The sequence below is a fragment of the Trachemys scripta genome, chromosome 3 (genome assembly GCF_013100865.1).
Source record: "Trachemys scripta elegans isolate TJP31775 chromosome 3, CAS_Tse_1.0, whole genome shotgun sequence".
Classification (NCBI taxonomy): domain Eukaryota; kingdom Metazoa; phylum Chordata; order Testudines; family Emydidae; genus Trachemys; species Trachemys scripta.
In genome coordinates, this window is record NC_048300.1 from 73,492,123 (window position 1) to 73,511,979 (window position 19,857).

The 19,857-nt window shown below is 41.0% G+C and overlaps 1 protein-coding gene across 1 annotated transcript in view; it reads left to right on the forward strand.

Moving 5' to 3' along the window:
* Positions 1 to 19,857, forward strand: part of ERO1B (endoplasmic reticulum oxidoreductase 1 beta) — a 59,771-nt gene that overhangs the window by 21,190 nt on the left and 18,724 nt on the right. The window contains exons 3-8 of the mRNA XM_034765060.1: positions 4,103 to 4,186; positions 5,175 to 5,216; positions 13,583 to 13,665; positions 16,153 to 16,226; positions 19,475 to 19,595; positions 19,688 to 19,734. Of these exons, the coding sequence (XP_034620951.1) occupies positions 4,103 to 4,186; positions 5,175 to 5,216; positions 13,583 to 13,665; positions 16,153 to 16,226; positions 19,475 to 19,595; positions 19,688 to 19,734 (451 nt within the window). The remainder of the gene's footprint in view (positions 1 to 4,102; positions 4,187 to 5,174; positions 5,217 to 13,582; positions 13,666 to 16,152; positions 16,227 to 19,474; positions 19,596 to 19,687; positions 19,735 to 19,857) is intronic.

Below are 19,857 nucleotides of genomic sequence, written 5' to 3' on the forward strand. Positions count from 1 at the left end.
TCAAGCCAGGGGGAGCCAGAGGAGAAGAAGTGTGAGAGAGGAACTGGGAGCAAGAGGTGTGCAAGAAGCTGAGAGTGAGTAGGCGTACTGCTGGAGGATGGAGAAGTACAAGCGTTATCAGACATCAGGAGGAAGGTCCGATGGTGAGGACAAAGAAGGTGTTGGGAGGAGGCCATGGGGAAGTAGCCCAGGGAGTTGTAGGTGTCATGCAACTGTACCAGGAGGCACTCTGAACAGCTGCAGTCCACAGGGCCCTGGGCTGGAACCCGAAGTAGAGGGCGGGCCTGGGTTCCCCCCATACCTCCCAACTCCCGATCAAACAGAGGAGGAATTGATCTGGACTATAGCTTCTACCAGAGGGGAAGGTCTCTGGACTGTTTCCTGACCCACAGGGTGAATCTGTGAAGCGAGTAAATCCGTCAATAAGCGCAGGACCCACCAAGGTAGAGGAGGAACCTTGTCACATTAGTTAGTAGTCAGAAAACCTGCTTGTGCTATGTGTAGTAGATTTCTCAGCTTTCTTTTAGAGAATAGGGGAAGCAGTATAGTCTAGTAGCTAAAACAGGGGATTTGGTGTTGAGCGCTCAGTTCTGTTCCCAACTCTGGCACTGTTTCATTTTGTGATTTTGGGTAAATCAGATACTCTTTATTTCCTGGTTTCCCCATCTGTAAAATTGGGATAGTGTATCAACTTTTGTAAAGCACTTTGGGATCCTCTGATAAAAGGTGGCATATAAGTACAAACTGTATTACTAAACGTCATCACTAGGACTCAACATTGTGTAACTAATCAAGATTTGGCCTGTTTGTAACAGACTGGCTTCTGAGCTTCTGCTTTTTTGGGGGTGGTGGTGGTGGTATTCATAATTAGGGGATATCTTATTCCTCATTTGTAATTAAAAGAAGAAAAAATGTACTGTAAGTGTAACAGATTTGTTTTTTTCTTTGAGTAGGAGATACTGTTTGCTTTATTAAAGAATATTAATTGAAACTGTGTTTGTTTGCCTTTCCTATAGCTACATAAATAAATAAATAAATACTTTTGAGCTGTATTATTAAGCCTTCTTTAGAGAAGAGAAGACCCCTTCTAATACTTGCTCTTCATGGAGCTTTATATAATTCTGTTGTCCTCCCTAATCCTTCTGCTTCAAATCTGAAGTTGTTTTGTTACATACAAGTATTTTGTATAAAATTGATTGGACATAAGGTTTCCAATTATGTTATTACATATGCTATCTGCAGGCAGTGAAACACTACTGGGCAAAAATTATTTTAGAAATGAATAAATGTGGTGCATTAAAAATTTCATGTTGAAGCATCAGATTAATACTGGTGTATTGACATACTATATAAAAATTTCTTATGCCATTGTACTGGCATTGTGTAACTCTACCTCTTGCATGTGTGTGACCTGTGAAAGTGTTTTAGGGGCAAAGAGACTGAAATGCAATCTTAATTTTGAACTTATTCTGTGTGTGTATATGTATTTCTTAAATACAAAATCTACCACTAATGCATCATTAAGGTTGAGAAAATGAGTACTCAGAAGTTAAGAAATTCAGTTTGAGTGGCAGTTCTGGTTCTACCATATGCATGAATTTGATGACTTTAAGTGCTTGTAACTTTAAAATTTGCGGATGGAGTTTCTAGCTTGAGCAGATTTGAGTTATGCAAGTGTCAGTACTTCTGTTTGAAAACAAGGGGGAAAATATGTGAGGTAGCTGGTTACTAAACGTTTTGATGATTGAAAAAGGGCTGAATGGTTTGCTTAGACTTTACAGAATATTTCACCATTATGCTATAATCAAGCATTGAACATTTTAGCTCCAAATTAACTTGAGAAAATTATGGGCACTTACAGGGTAATAGTGGTGAAAATGGATGTTGGAACTTCACCTTACCTATTGTAGGAAAGAGATGGAGGAAATAACTATTTTCGGATGTAAACTAGCCAAGACTTTTCTAAAACAAAATTTATCAAAGATTTCTGATGCTATAAACGAAAGGAATGGTGTATTTGTGGTATCTGTGTTTTCTCTCGACTCACAACCTAGGCTAGGACTTGGGAGACCCAGGATCAATTCCTTGCTTCTGTGCAAACTTCCTGTGTGACAATGGACAAGTCACTTAACCTTCTTTGGATGGTTCCAATTGTATTCCATGAGGGTTATGCGCATGCGCCCGAAGCTGGAGCTTTTGAAAGTAATACTATTTGGCAGTCTGCGCATGCATCCTTGCATTGCCTCATGGTTTCTCCTCAGGTGATAAATGGTGGGGCAGGCCACCAACATCTCCAGTTCCTTCTCACCACTGTATGGTCTGAGTCATAGCTTCTACTATACTCTTTTGTCCTTGGTGATGCATTTTCCAAAACATTTAGAAAAACTCTTTTTATTCTTGTTCATAGTTAAGATTTTATTGTTCTAAATTTTATAGTTTCAAGTTGTTCTATAGTATTCGATTGTGAAGTGCTTTGAGATCTACCGATGAGTGCTGTATAGGAAATAGGTATTATTATTATTTATTATATTTCCATAAAACAAACTACTTGGGTTTGGTTTCTGATTTAAAATCTTCTTTAAAGTCTGCATATAATTGTTAAATTACTTGTATATACTTCTTACATCAAATATGCTTACGGTTTTTGCTTTAAATTTAGTATTGAATTTTTTTAGGGTTATTGCGGTTTTGCATAACTGGATCAGTTTTGCTGCATTCCAGCAAAGTAGCTGACTTTTTACAAGATTTGTAGCCTGCATATTTGATAGCATGATTAAGTCCCTTACTCTTATCAGTTTCAAAGTGGTAATAAGCTACCTCTTAACAAGATGTTCAAGTTGGACAACACTGAATCTAAATAATATCCCAATCCATTGAGTGCCCTTCAGAGTGGTGTATATTTAACTGAGGGAACATTTTGTATAAGCCATATTAAAAAGAACAACAAAATGAGGTCTTAAAAAGTATATGCACCAGAGGCACGAAAGAGTTAAATGATCACTATTTTTATTCAGAAGTCTGCCATTTTTTAGCCTCAAATGCTTTGGCAACCAAGTACAAAGACTCAAGAGTATACCTTCTGATTTATTTTTCAATTGAAATAGTGTTGGATTTCAAATGTCTCATTTTCTGGGGGCTTGCCTAAAAGGAGAAATTTACTGGCATAATTATACTGGTATAATTACACTGCTAAATTTCTCAGTGCAGACAAGTTCTGGGGGTTGAAGACAAAAGACTTCACTGTGTGAGGTAAGCAGAGGGCAAAAGGGTGCTTTCAAATCTCAGTCGGTGTCTTGGGGTTTTTTCTTTTTTTAGGCTAATTCAAAGGAAGGAAAACAGTGTGTTACTTCTTTTTTGTAACTTGAATTGTTAAAAAGTATAATTAAAAAGATCAGAGATGAACAATTCGGAATCTCTCTTTAGCTTATCTCCACAGCGCAATCTGTACTGCATTGCTTTATCATTGTACTGTTTGATGACCGATAGCAGTCTCAATCAGGAAATGCCATTGGTGTTCACCATTGAGGTCACCATTTGGCCCTTCTTCACTGCTTCTATTTACACTAGAGAATATTTCATGTGGTTTTAGAAGTGTAACCAGCAAAGTAAGAAACTGTACTTTGGTAAGTTTTTCAGTATATCCAAATATAATTGAGTACATCAGCTCTCTGGTTAAGAGAGCATTAGTATTCTGCTATTCTAGTTTCCTTGAAATGAATGCAGAAAAAAACAACAACCCAAAAACCAATTCAACCTTAACTTTCAGGAGACCAGTTATTGCTAAAAGATATCTATATGTGTACAAAGACAAAATTCATTTGTGAGGGCTCTGTGGTATTATAGCAACGTGGGTTGAAGTCAGTCTTAGTGGAAGAGTTTATTGATTCAATATTCACTTCTTGTGAAAAGACAAAGCGGGAGGATTGTTTAACTTAAAAAATGTAGACTGTCAAATCATTAATGATTACTTAGTCTTCCTACTGGAGGATGGAGAGCATCTTGTTATGAAGAGAATTTCCTAGACTTTCAAGTAGCTCTATATCAATTTGTTAATAGCATATTTCTGTTTCTGCCTTTCTTTTTTTTTCTTTTTTTTTTTTAGGTTAATCTTAAAAGACCATGTCCATTCTGGGCTGATGATGGCCATTGTTCTATCAGAGATTGTCACGTAGAGCCTTGTCCTGAGGTATGGATCGAAGTAAAACAAGAAATCATTATTTTCTCACATAACCATAGAAGAAATTGGTCTGGCTATTTCCAACTAGATTTGAAAATCTGGGTCAATTATTCCTCAATTTGGATGGTCAGAATAGCTTGCATTTTTGTAGCTCCCTTCATCCAGATGCCAAAGCATTCTACAAACATTGATTAATGAAGTTTCATGACATGTGTCGGAGTAAAATCAATAGTAATTGACATTTTCATCCTGTCACCCACTGAGTGGTTAGAACAGGCATAAATGTGTATATGTAACTTATACTTTTGGAATGTACACATGATAAACTTCAGTTCCTCCCAGACTGTTGAGTTGAAGGTTGTACTTTGTCACTTGAAAGCTAATCTTCCCCAGACTTGCAATAAAAAAATCAGATTTGGTAGATGAAATTGAGGTATTGGGTTCATATTGGTTAGAGATAAATATTTCTTGCAGACTTTTGTAGACTTTCCAGAACTACTTTAAATTATAGGGATGAGCTTTATTAGACAAATGTGTGTATTTACACACCGTTCTAGTCTCTAATGTTTAATATCTGCTAGTGAAATCTTAGATTGATAAAAGAAATTGGCAATAATAAACTTAGTTATTGCCACTTTTGTTCAGGGTAATACAACTGAAATACTTTTTAATAATAGTATCCATTACTGATAAAATTGAATGATGGGTATACAAAGTATTAGCTATTGCTCATTGTTTAGTCAGGCAAAAATAAGTACCAAATAATTAAAAGAAACTGAAATAAGCTTTCAACCTAGAAGGAGCCGACTGCTCTTATCTTGGGTTGGAGTAGCAAACGTAACTTGAGAGAACTAGGAATCACCCCAGCAAGGAATTAAAAGGTGTCAACTTGCAGAAAATAGTTAACAGCTTGGTTAGCTATCAATCTTACAGGCATTGTGGCATAATCATTTCTGTGAACAGTGCAAAAAGATAATAATTTGTCTTTTTATTTTAGAGTAAAGTACCAATTGGAATTAAAGCTGGGAGTTCTAATAAAGTAAGTAATGTCTTTTTATTTTCCAAGCTATTTTTCTGATTAAAAAATAAATAACCCCAAAATTACAAATACTCTGTATAGTCTTTATTGTCCATTTTTAGCCTTGGATCAGTGGTAAACTTTATTTTTTACACGTCTTCTCATGTATGTGGTTTTTGCTTATAACAAAAAACAAAACAAAACCCTATGCCTTTTATGTATTCAATGTGAAGGAATTGTGGGTAAATAACAAATATTGTATGTATATATTTGGTGTTATGTATAATTGCCACATACAGTTCAATCCGACACTGTGTGCTGGCAGCACTGAGTCTCAGCAGACTAATCAAGTCTGAAGAAAAGTGTCTTGGTGTGTTACATCAATAAAAGGTAAGGTGGAAGGATGGGCTCTGTGGGGACCAGAGTTCTCGTAAATGAACTCCTCATCCTTTCCCTTTCTGCGGCTCCCTGTTGTGACCCTATTTATTGGTCCCCAGACATGCAGCATGGTAGGGGTTCTATTACCTTATGGCTACACATAGCCCACAATGATGAATATGTGGAAGAATCTAATAACAGAATTTCAGGTAGAGAAGCCAGAATGACTAGAGCGCCAGCAATGTCTTTTTTTAATGAAATAATAAAGGACACCTATCCTGACTGTATAAATATTGAGAGGTCTCCCTTCTCTTACCATTGTTTTATTTTAAAGTAACTTTTAAACCTTCTGACTCCAACTCTGCTTGAGCTAAGTGTACATTAGTTTCAGATTTTCCCAATGCAAGGATTTTTACATTCTCCTCTGGGAGCATGTCGGCTTCTATAACACTCTTCTCTGACCAGAGAAACCTGGATGCCAGTGTCCCTCCAACTTAGGCATACCTTGCCATTCACTTTCTAGATCATCCACCAATGTGTCAGACCTTACAAAATTCATTAGGGTCTCCTCAGACACCTCTGTGGGTCTTGAGTCTAAGGTAGGTGCATTAACCTGGGCCAATCGGAGTTTGTATTTGAATTCCCTTTATTGTGGACTGTCTCTTTTCATGTGCTCAGTGGAGCCATATCAGTAGCACTTTCTTGGGCTGTGCTTATGTGTAGATATGTCTTACAGGATATTTTTCCATAAAGAGTAACAGGTAAGGTATGTGGTGTAGTGAGTTTGTCAGGTCTGAGGTGAGATGTTTGCAAAGAACAGGGGACCCTTTGGCAAGGGGTCTCTGTGTCGCAGTATGTTGATGCATTTAATCCTTTGAGATGAAAATTCAGCCCAACAATGAGATTTGTAAACTTAAACTAGCCGCTAATTATTTGTTAGGTCATGAGCACACTGTCTGCTCCTGCTCACCTCTCCTCAATTCATCCTTTCTACTTCTCCAAAATCTACCTCTTAAGAAAGCTGTGTATTTTCTAATCTCAGATCCTCTGCAAAGCTTTGCAGTTCCAGTAACCTCCTAGATGGTCCCATCACCATCTCACTCATTCTGTCCAAAATTAAACTTTTTTTTCTCCTCTTCATTGGTTTGTCTTTTTTCTGTATCAAATTCAAAATCCTTCTTCTCACCCCTTTAAGACCTCTATAATCTCACCACTGCCTATGTCTCTGCTCTGATCCCTCCTATGCTTATCTGGATCCTTTGTTGTCCTTGCTGCTATATCATTCTTTTCTTAGACTCTTAGCTTAGTACGTTTTTCATGCTGCCCCTTTGCTTGGGACAGTCTCCCCCTTCATGTTTGTCAAGTGGTCTTTCTCCTTTTCCCTAATTAATTCAAATCTCTTCTTTGAGTCCTGTGGTGATCTCTCCACCTCTGAATTGTTGTCCTGGGATTTTTCTTGTCATTGCAACATGTTCAAGAGAAGGAACATGAATTACTTTTATTACTGTAACGCAGTGGTTCCCAAACTGTTTGGTTGCCACCCTAAAAGTGCGGAGGACACCATTTTGCTTTGAACAGCATGACCCCCACATATGGTGCATACGAGCTCATGATGTTCAGAAGACGCCATTTTACTCTACACAATGGCATTCTCCACATGGCATGTGTATGTAGTCATGCTGCGTGGAGGGTACCATTTTGCTCCATGCTGTCTGGGGTCTCGTCAGGAAATACTTCATCAAAAAAAGTTTGGGGAACCTCTGCCATAATGTCTCAGGGCCCTAGTTATCAACTGGGAGCCCTGTGTTAGGCGCTTTACAAACACAGAACAAAAAGACTTCTTCTTTTCCCCAAAGAACTTACAGTTGAAATATCAAATGGGACAACAGATGGGAGAGTACAAGGAAACAATGAGACAATATTGGTCAACATGATAGGCAGTGGTCTCAAAACACCAGCAGTCTAACCAAGTCAGTGAATAGCCTTACTCATTAATGCTGCTTTGAAGTAAGGGTCCATCATTTTCTATTATAAATCTGCATTTTAAATGTTTTATAATGTATGCTGCTTGCTAAAACTTTACAGAATACAATAATTATTTTTTATAAAATTGTTTTAAATTAAAGAAATACAAAATAAATGTTTGTGATGCTTTATTACTCTTGTAACATTGATTTGATGCTTATGAAAAGAAATAACAATTTACATATAAGCGCTAAAAATATTGATACCTTGCTGTGAGTATGCAAATTTGTCTGCCTTGTTGCCAGAGTGCACTTAGGAACTATTCAGCAGCATTATTTTCTGTAGATGAGAGGAGGGATGCTATGTTGGTGTGTAGGTTGCAGATGGAACAAAAAGGCTTTTATAAATACACAGAAGATAGGAAAATGAAAGTTTAGGAGAAGTTTTGACCACAAAGCTAGCCTCAGAAATCAACTAACTGTAACATTTCCATTACCGCTTATCTAATCTCCTGAAGACCTGATCAAAATCTCTTTAACTTCACTTTTTATTTTTAGCATGTATTTCTGGACACTGACTTCTCACTTTGCTGCATAAAGATACAGTATTCTGACACCTCTTCCCCCGCATAGACGTTGATGCTACCAAATACAGTAGTTTCTTCAAGTCAATACAACTTAATATGGTCTGAATATGAAATATGTATTTGCATGATGACTTTGGGTATGTCTACACTGCAATGAAAAACCTGTGGCTGGCCCATGCCAGCTTACTCAGACTCACAAGGCTCACACTGCAGGGCTGTTTCATTGCAGTGTAGACTTCTGGGCTTGGGCTGGAGCCTGAGCTGTGGGACCCTGTGAGGTGGGAGGATCCCAGAGCTCAGACTCCAGCATGAAGTCTATTCTGCAGTGAAACTGACCGAGCCTCGTGAGCTCAAGTCAGCAGGCACTGGTCCCGGCACTGCATATCACAGGACATGCCAGTACAGGGTAGCCTTGCCCCTTATAAAGACCATACAAAACACCACAAAGGTGCTATGGTAGACCCAGGCCTCCATACTTCCCACAGCCAAAGGGGTGGAAAGGAGGTATTTTGTGCCACCAAAGGGGTACGAACACCTTTTTACCCATCCTCAGCCTGGAACATTAGTGGTGGATGCAGCGAGCCACAAAGAGCGGCAAGGTCAACCAGGTCCTGCCCCAAAGTCACGGGATGCTAAGAAGCTGGACCTTTACGGCTGTAAAGTCTACTCGACCGGGGCGCTCCAGCTTCGTGTTGCTAATCAGCAAGTGGTGCTCAGCTGCTACGCCTTCAATTCCTGGAGAGCGCTAGTTCCAGGAATTGCTCCTGTCAGACTCATGCCCAGAGTTCGCGGTGCTTCTTGAGAAGGGGAAGGTGGTGTCAAGGACCTCCCTCCAGGCCGCCACTGATTCTGCATCTCAGACTACGGCCACAGCAATCGCCATGAGATGGAGCGCCTGGTTACAGGTTTCGGGCATGCCTCCGGAGGTCCAGAACGCCATTCAGGACCTGCCATTTGACCATGCAGGCTTGTTTGCCAAGAACACGGACTCCCGCTTGCACAGTCTGAAAGACTCAAGGGTAACATTGAAGTCCCTGGGGATCCACACTCCCACACCGCAGAGGAAGCCCTTCAAACCCCAGTCTCCCTTCTGCTTCTACTCCAGACCCCCGAGGCAGGACTCCGTCAGGAGAAGGGGCAGGAATAATAGGAGGTACCAATCACAGTCCTTCTCAGGCCAAGACCTGGGCTCGTCCAAACAGCCCCTGGGGCTGAAACCTAATTTTTGAAGGTGCGCCCAAGGACGGTGCACCAGGACTCAATTATCCTCCCTTCTTCTACCGTGCTTGGTCCCAGATCACAACAGATCGCTGGGCTCCAAGCATGATAGGGGTGGAATATTCTATCCAGTTCTGTTCCCTCCTGCCTTCTCTGTCCCTCTTCAGGGACCCTTCTCATGAGCAACTCCTTCTCCAGGAGGTGGGACATAGACATGTTCACGACACTGAGCAACAGGAAGTGCCAATGGTTTTGCTCCTTTCTGAACCACAGCCCGGGCTCCATTGTGGACCCTTTTCACCTCACGTGGACGAGTCACATGCTCTATGCATTCCTGCCCTTTCCTCTCATACAGAGTCCTCCTCAAGGTCCACCAGGACAGGGCTTTGTTGATCTCATAGCCCTCGTGTAGCTCTGTCAGCACTGGCTCACCATGTTGTTAAGCCTATTGGTCGACAGACAAGTAACCCTTCCCTTATGCCTGGACTTCATCACTCAGGGACCACGGCAAGCTCCAGTACCCCAGCATGGAGTCCCTCCTCCTCATGGCATGGAAACTCAATGGCTGAACCTGTTGGAGCTCCAATGTTCAGACTCAGTGAGAGAAGTTCTCTTGGGAAGCAGGAAACCTTCCACCCGAGTCATGTATCTGGCAAAGTGGAAGCGGTTTTCTATTTGATCCCTGCAGAAGAGTATCCCACCGCAGCAAGCGCCAGTTCCCCTCGTTTCAGACTACTTACTGGATCTGAAGCAACAAGGGCTGGCAATATCATCTATAAAAGTGCACCTGGCTGCCATCTCGGCCTTCTACCGCCGGGGCAGTGGGTAAATCAGTCTTCGGAAACCCCCTGGTAAGCCAGTTCCTCAAGGGCTTGGACAGGTGCGGCAGCCTGTTCCCCAGTAGAACCTCAACCTAGTCTTGTCCAGGCTCATGGGCCCTCCATTTGAGCCCATGGCCACCTGCCTTCTCTCCTACCTCTCTTGGAAGGTTGCCTTTCCAATGGCTATAACATCATCCAGAAGGGTCTCTGAGTTCAAAGCATATACTGTCTTTTACAAAGACGAGGTTCAGCTGCATCCTCACCCTGCGTTTCTACCCAAGGTGGTCTGCCAGTTTCATGTGAATCAGGACATGGTTTTTACCGGTCTTCTTCCCCAAGCCTCATGCCACTGGCAGAGAGCGGATGCTTCATTCCCTGGACATCAGGCATGCCCTAGTCTTCTACACTGAACACAGAAAGCCATTTCATAAGTCACCACAGAAACTGCTTGGGAGATGCCTATTGGAATGGACGTGAGCAAATACTCGAAGAAGAAAAAATGGTTGCCTACCTCTCATAACCGTTGTTCTTCAAGATGTGTTGCTCATGTCCATTCCAAATCCTATCCGCCTCCCCTCTGTTGGAGTCTTCCAGCAAGAAGGAACTGAGCAGGTGGTGGGTCGGCAGTGTCCTATATACACCACGATTAGGGTGCCACTGCAGGGGGTTACACTGCTGACCCAACAGGTACTGGTAGGGGAAAACCTTCTGACGATCGTGCACGTGGCGCACGCACACACCTATTGGAATGGACATGAGCAATACATCTCAAAGAACAACACTTACGAGAGATAGGTAACTTTTTTTTCCAGCACCCCGGTACCAAATGGCACTCCAGAGGCAACGATGCCTCTGGTACCAGCCAAGCCTAAACTCTGAGAACTGATGGCATTGACAAAAGGCAACTATTGGGAGCCTTAACCGTCGACAATACTGGTTCTGCCTCTCCCAACTGGCACAAACCATAACTGCATTGATTCCAACAGTTCAGGCAGATCGGATCTCTCAAGGGAGAGCAGAGTCTTATTCTATACCCAATGACATTTTTGTTCTCCCTGATTCCCAGAATCCATCATCCCAGGTCCTTCCCTCACAAGAGTGGTCCTGACTACATCAAGAGATGCAGCTTATGGGAGGAGTTTGTCTCCCATTCTATCAGACAGCCATGATTTCCCTCCAGTGGAATCATTGGTGCTGCCAATGGATCCAGACTTAGCATTTTCTTTCTTCGGAGACTCTGAACAACCTGAGGAACTGATGTCTCCTCCTCTGAGGCATGTCTTCCCAGACCAGTCTGGAACCAACTTCCACTTCAACAGCTGCCTCAGAACTGTTGGTACCCTATGCCAGGGAGACTCCCAAAGCCACCCTTTGACCCATCTTCCTGGCCTTCTCTGGGATACTGGGACCTGTACTACTCTGCAGAGTCGACATGATCCCCTAGGAGTCAGTCCACCCTGCCCCTGCAAGAGGACAACTAGAAATTCCTTTTGATGCCAGGGAAGAAGATGATGGATCTGGAGCTAGCGGTACTGACGAGACTGTCCTCATATCTGGATAAATAGTCACTCCAATATCTCCGTCCCCTCGATGACCATAAGCAGTTCCAGGAACTGTTACATAGTGTTGCAGAGGAGCTGCAGATCTCCCTTGAGGAAGTTCAGGATCTTCAACATACACTCATGGCAATCCTCCGGATCCAACCAAATAGCACTTCCTATTAATGAAGCCATTCTGGAACCAGCTTGAACAGCCTGGTACACCCTGGCCATTTGTGCTCCTATCCCTAAGAGGACAGCAAAATGCTATTTTATCCCTGCCAAAAGGGTGCACTTTCCCTTTTTCTCATCCTGCTGTTAATTCTTTGGTTGTCTAAGCTGCCACAGAGAGATCTAGAGGTATCTAGGAGGACCTGCACTTCAGTGAAACTTATCTTTTTAACCAAAAGACAGATAAGTCGTTGCACAGTCTAAAGGACTGCAGAGCCCCCCTCCACTCCCTGGGAGTATATATCCCACTCTCTCAAAGTGAAAATTCCACAGGCAATTATACAAGGATAGACCAATGGCTCAGCAGTTTTACCACCAGTGGCCTTATGAGCTAGCCTGTAACAGGCAAAGGGTTCAGAAGTCCCGTTTCCATCCAGTTCTGCAGCAATAGCATCCCAGTTCCAGCCCCCATCTAAACAATATTTTTTTTGATGGGAGTTTGAGAGCTGCAAACCAATGATGCCATCACCTGTTGATTTCCACACCCCTTTTGCACTCTTTTCCCGCATCTAGAGTGCAATAACAATGAATAAGTGGGTAATAAACATCATCTGTTCTAGCTATACTATCAAATTTATCTTTTTTTTTTTTTTCCCTCCAAAATTCCCAACCCCTCCTCCCTTTTCAGGGACCATTCTCAAAAGGAGATTCTCAAACAAGTAGCAGAATTCTTCTTATAGTGAGGAGCAAGTGAGCGGTTACCTCTTCAGTTTTAAGGAAAGCGTTTTTACTCAATATACTTCCTAGTACCCAAAAAGAAGGGCAGCTGGGCTATCCTTGATTTCTGCCATCTTAACTGTCTTATTTGCAAATTGAAACTTCACATGGTTACACTGGCATCTATAATTCCATCTCTAAAAAAGAACATGTAGTTTAAAGTTCTTGATATGTAGGACACATACTTTCACGTGGCCATTCACCCCATCAGATGCTTTCTCAGATTCCTGGTGGGCCGTGACCATTTTCAATACAGCCCCGAGGGTCGCTGCTAAGACCTTCTTAGTAATAACAGCCCATATCAGGCATTGTGGCTTCACCATTTTCCCCCATCTTGATGACTGGCTTCTCCTTGCCAAGACCATGTCAAGAAGCCTATGAGTCCAATTCATCAATGCTTTCAACTCATGCTTTCCCCAGTGTAACTCAAAACTCTTTGGTCTTCATCGGAGTGTCTTTAAATTCAGTCACAGCAAGGTCTTACCTGCCGATGGACAGGTTCCAGTGATGAATGATCTCCTAGATCAGATCATGCTCTTGTTCTGTACAAACTGCCTTAAAATTGTAAGTATTCTAGTGGTCATAATGCTAGTCTTTGAATTTAGTGCTCTATTTAAGTTGAAAGGGAATGTTTACATCCGCATTGGTGCTGTATTTCAAGGTATCTGCACAATTTCCAAGCAAATACTTCATTGATTTGTATTACATAGGAAAGGTTTTAAACTTTTTTTTTTTTTTTTAAGGAAATTTTGTTTCTGGAGAAGATTCCAAAATCAGCAAGATTACTTTGCATCCTCAGAATCCTTGTGTTTTCCATATCAGCAGATTTGTATTTACTGCACAACTTTGACTTCCCTAAGAAAGGAGTGAGGTGAAGGACATCTCTAGTTAATGTTGGTGTACTAAATATAACTTTTTTTTTTTTTTTTACAGTACTCAAAAAGAGCAAATAACAGCAAAGATTTGGAAGACTGTGAACAAGCTAACAAACTGGGAGCAATTAACAGTACTCTAAGGTAAGCTGTGCTTAAAGTAAATAGTACCAACAAAAGGTCATCTTGACTCTGGTATGTTATTTTGGAAACGACTGCTTTTTGTTCTCTTCACTTTTTTAAAGTCCCTGTAAAAACAGTGGAAAATAGCCATGGTGTTAAATATGAGTTAATGGACTCAAAAACTTCTGAAGCTAAAGATCGGAAGAAAGAGAACAAATATCTTCCCTTTTTTAAAGTAAGATTTTTATTGTATACAAAACTCTATGAGCAGGGAAGGCAGGAAACCCAAGAAAAAGAGCATCTGAGTTTTTTTATTACCACTTTGTCTTGGGCAGAGTGGTATAAACAAATACTAGAGAATGGGGACTTTGGTCTAAAATCTTTTATCTGCACATCCTGAATGAATTATCTCCGCTTCTAAAATTTCAATGTTAGAACATAGCATTTTACTGAGGACTTCATAGGAGGATCTGGATTCCCAGCAGAAAAAAGTTTGGAGCAGGATATGAAGGGCCATTTTGATCAAAGGAGCTTGACTGTGCAGCAATGGCAGTTGCTCCATAGTTGAGGAACCAATTTCCTATAAGCTCAACTTTGGCCTCTTCTCTAACCCTTCCTCCCTCCACCAAGCACCATCCTTCCAAAACAAACAAAAGTAGATTTGATCTGAAGCAGGAATGATATTTTTCTACAAAACTAAAAATGATTTGGATAAGAGGCTCTTGAGTTAGAGCCCACTTAAAAACTGAGTAGGTAAACAGTTTCAGAATGTAATTTTTTTTTTTTTTTTTGACATTTCGTACCACCCATCCTCCCAAAAAAGGTAGAAAGATAAAATCAACTTTAGTGGACTTTCTTAGCAGAGATCTAGTACTTTTGGGCCCCAGTTTTGAACAGGTAAACCTGACCTATAAGATCTTGGTTTCTTCTTGGGAACATCATCTTAAGAGTGTTGGCTTCAGGAAGCTCAGTGTAAGCTATAGTAAATCAGGAGACAGCAAGATTCCTAACTTGTTGCTTTTATTTAAAACAAAACAAAATAAAAAAGTTTCAGCACCTTCTCTCTCTGCAGAAAAAAGGACCAAACTGGCCTGTCACTAAGAGAGAGAATTTTTTTCCCAAGAAAAAGAGAGTTAAAAGGAGTGTGAAAGCTCTTGGGGTAGGGAAAGTGGACAGTGGGCATGTAGAGGGTTGGAGAGAGAAGCATGCTTCTTGGGAACATGGAAAGTGAGCGTTTAAGTTGGGGAGGGAACCGGAAGATAATCATTGATATAGGAACAAGTGGGAGATAGCCGGTATCTGTGCCTCCCATGCAAATCCTTCAAACCCAGCAATACACCCTTTTGATGGCTCCTAGCTCTGGGGTATTCTGCCTGTTTGGCTGAATTTAATCAAACTGGGACTGCCTGCTGGCAAAATACAGGAAGTTGACTGGATGGGGAAGCTCCTAGGAATAGAGCTTCTCTCCACCTGATACACCTCCAGGTTCTTCCTGCTCTCTCCAAATATGACAAAAGGAGAGGGAGAGGGATCCGTGGATCTTGTTGTAGAACTGGGCCCTAGGTTTGTAAAACTGAGTTTGGGTTAACTTGGTCAGAAAGAATGGGTGGTTGAAGGGATTTATTCATTACTTTCCAAGGCACTACATGGCTACTATCTACCAATGAGATAGTTTATTGGTGTTTGGTTTTGAAATGCTGTAGTTAATAGCTGGCTTACCATTGTTTGCTAAAGGCTCAAGACCGAAACATTGTAGTTTGTTACAAATACTACAAGGTAATTGGACAGGAAGAGTTAGGGAAATGTGACAGTTAATCCTTGGTATTTTCTTCTGTTTTTTTTTTTTTTCAAGAGGATAATCCTATTTATAAAGCAATATACAGAATCAAGATCATTGGCTTGTCTCATATTGTAATGTAGAATCAGTTGATGTTGGAGATGAAAGACCCATGTCCATTTTTGCCAATGCAGGGTTTTTTCTACAATATATAAAGACTTGTCTATACGGACACACAGTTCTTGGCAAACTGGGGTTTGTATCTACCCCAACAACACGCTGAAAGTTCCCTAGTGTGCTCTAACCTACTCCTAGTTCAATGCAGGGTAGACTAAAGTGTACTAGGGAACTTTTAGTGCACAGCAACAGTGTCCACACGGCACTTCGTGCGTTGCAGGCTAACGCATGTTAGATTTACACTCCAGCTTGCCATGAAAGGTATGTTTGTATGGCAAGTCTGAATACAGTCATTCATGTTCTTTCTCTTGAGATAAATTTACAAGCATCTAACAGGCAATAGCTCGTTGATATGTTCCAGTGCTTTGGATATAGTCATTTTAAATTTTGCTTCAGAGATATTGCACACCATCAATTCTCTGTATTCAAAATTATCTGTGGTTTTATGATTGCTTATTTTGACACTCTTCATCGATACATTTAAAAATAAAAATAAAAACATTTTTACAGGTCAAATTCAATTACATGTATTTATTTTCTCTTTTTTTCCTCAGTAACCAAAGTAAAGAGGCTTTCATTGACTGGGCAAGATATGATGATTCACAGGACCACTTTTGTGAACTTGATGGTAAAATAGATATGGAAGTGAATAAGCTTTTAAAACAGCTGAAGTTCTTTAAGAAAGCATGTTTGCTTTATGCACTGTCAGTAAATAAGTTTAAAGGTGTTATACAAATGACTTAATGCTTAATGTTGTGCTAAATGGCCAAATAAAAATCTCATACCTTCTCATGTAGAAGGAAAGTGCTTAGGGCAGGAGGGAAAAAGTACAACCTAAGGGCATAGAGGGAGAGAGTCTTTATTAGTACTGACATGTGAGGCATTTGATAGTGGATAGACAGGTGTCTATTTCATGGAAATGAAAAAGAAAGAGAGTGCATAAGTAACAGTAAAAGATGCTGAAATCTTCCTTCCATACTGGGGCAAACATAAGACCACTTACGCAAAACCTGATTGCTTTAACCTATTGAGGGTATGTCTACACAGCAAAACAAAACAAACTATGTGCCAGGGAGTCTTAGAGCCCAGGGTTAATTGACTTGTGCTCCCAGAGCTCAGGCTGTGGGATTAACAAGTGTAGACATTCGGGCTTGTCCTGGAGCCTGGGCTCTGAAACCTGGCGAGCAGAGAGGGTCTCCGAGTTCAGACCCAAACATCACGCTGCTATTTTTAGCCCTGCAGCATGAACCATACAAGCCCAAGTCAGTTGATCTGAGCTCTGAGGCTGGCTACTTGGGTTTGTTTTGTTTTGTTTTGTTTGCTGTGTAGCTATACCCTCAGTCGTTTACTATATTCCCTTTGCTAACCTTCAGAAATTTGCACTTTAAAAGAGCTTGTTCCTTCACAGCATGGCTTTTTTCCTAGTTGCCTCTGGATTGAAGTCATCCTCTTTACCTTTAGTAAACATGTTATCTTTAATAATTTGCAAAAATTGATCTTTTTTGATTGACATTTGTTTTCATCCAAGAACATGGCTGCTATTATTTCTGGTAACTGCTATAGTAGTTTTGATTATTGCAGCCTACTCTAGATAACTTATTAACAAAGGTTATAGATAGAACTAAAGCTGTCTCGGTAGTAAGTGTTTGGTAAAGTATTAGAACACATAAAACATAATTTTCTGGCTTGTATGGATTTCTCCGTGAAGTAGATTGTAGATCCATAGCCTGCATAGGCTTTTGCTTCCTCTCTACTATCATTTCTGCCTGCTGCCTGCACCTTGCCTGTTCAGCTTCCCAAGATGATTTTAGCTACTGACTGTCTCCCTTCCACCTCTATCTACTCTTCTTTGACCACTTCTGGAATGACTCTTAACTGTTGTTCTGATGGTATTCTTTTTTTCATTGCTAGAACAGCTCTTACTTTCTTCTATGGTTTCTCATCATTCAGCATTACTAGAGCAAGTGCTCAGGGGCTTCTGTTGGCTTACTCTTCTGATTGATTGGGTGACACAGTCTTGAAATTTGGTTGCAGTTTTTGACATTTCAAATCAGATACCGTATATACTCTATCATAAGCCGGTTTATTTATAAGCCGACCTCCCCCCACGCCCCCAAGATGGATAAGTAAAGATGGAAAATTTTTATAACCTGTTCATAAGCTTACTTTATAATTCAGGGGTCAGCAAACTTTGGCTCCCGGGCCATCAGGATAAGCTGCTGGTGGGCCAAGATGGTTGTTTACCTCGAGCGTCCACAGGCACGGAGGTAAACCTAGGTAAACAAAGTGTTCTGGCGCGCCAGCTGCTTACCCTGACGGGCCTGGACAGCAGCTGGTGAGGAAATTGTTTTGGGGGGAGAAGCTGGGAGTAACCCCATGACCACCCCCCACGTGACCTCACCCCTAGCCTGGGACCCCCACACTCTCCCCATCCCATCTCTTTCCACTTTATCTAGGGAGGGCCAGCGCGGCCGCAGCTTGCTCCGGTGGGCCAGACCGGGTGGCGCCACCGCAGCATGTTCCAGCGGGCTGAGCAGCGTGGCCATAGCCTGCTCTTGGGGGTGGGGCAGAGCGGCTCAGCTGCAGCCTGCCAGCCCTCGGAGGCTGGGGGGAGAGCAGCATGGCCAGAAGCGGAGAGACTCTGGCTCTGCTGGCTGTGCTGCCTCTCCTTACTCCCTCTGTTGGGGGGAAGGGCTGCGTCCCACCTCTCCCTCTCTATACCCATTCATAAGCCGACCCCCGTGCTTCCCTTTTTACTAAAAAATTTCAGCTTATGAATGAGTATATACAGTATTTTATTTATATGTAATTGTTTCTATTTTTACTTAATAACTTGGGAGCAGTATTTCAGTTTACCTTTCACATTTTTAAAAAAAACATTGAAAGCTGAATTTAGCTATCTTGAAATTTTATTTTTGGATGTGATCCTTTTGAATTCATGTTGAACTTAAATAATATACCTAGAAATAAGGGGAATGATTAAATGCTCTGTTGCAATTTATAGCTTTTCCTGGCTATAAGAGAATTCTAAAATGCACTATAAAATATTTCTAGTTGGCAGCATTGTAAATGGTAGAAAATTTGGACTAAAGCATCTAAAAATAAATCTTACAAATTTCTTTTAGCTAATGAATAAAATTTGAGAAATACATCTTGTAAAAGGAATCATAACTTTTATAAAATAAACTTCAGATTTTAGAAGAATTTGAACATTGGAAGTCCTAATTTTTATCATTATTTAATGTTCTTTTTTAACATATAGCCCAATCCTAAAAACACTTACAGTTAAGCATGTCAACGTACAGTAAGCATCTGAGTAGTCCCATTGAAGTCAATGGGACCATTCACATGCTTAAATTTTAAGATCAAGCATAAGCTTTTTCAGGATTGGGGTCTATATTTGCAATAGTCAGAGTCTTTGGAACGAACTCCCACGGGAGCAAAGGACCACCACAGACCTCGCCACCTTCTTCTCCAGAGGAAGCATGTATGTTTAAAAAAAAAAAAAGATGAAAACTACTACACTTGCATACACAAATCTTCTCCTCTGAAAAGAATGAGAGAGAGAACCACATATGACAGTGCTAGTCCTGTTGCTTAGTGCCCTACTGGAAGGTACTCAACTGCTGCAGTGATGAGAGCAGTACAAGAACCTGTATAGAATGAAGCAGATCTTATTTAATGTCACCTTTAGTGTATAACACTGTATATTGTATACAGGATATTTATGCTGGTGTTTAAAACCAAATTGGAGGATAAGGTAGCGGTTGATGTCCGAGATCTCACTTTTACTTAGTTCTGTATAACTGCTTTTTGTGAAACTCAGTCCTTTTAAAGTGACTGGTTAGAATATGTAACAAAGGATTTCCTGTTTAGATGAGAGATCTCCAGATGCGCAGTATGTGGATTTGCTGCTGAATCCAGAACGTTACACTGGATACAAAGGACCCTCTGCATGGAGAGTGTGGAACAGCATCTATGAAGAAAACTGCTTCAAGTAACTGGGAAGGGAGGAAAATGCACTTTATACTTTGAACAGTAACATTTCTTCAAAATACAAAAATCATTTATTTTTTAACTTTTTTTCAGGCCTCGATCTGTCTATCGTCCTTTAAATCCATTGGCACCCAGCAGGGGTGGGTCTCTTAACTATTTTGTACTTATGAGAATGCTTTCAAAGGCATTTTAACTCACCTTGGTGAATTTTCCAGTCCAAATTATACAAATAATATCCTACACTGTAGTACTATCTGTTGTCC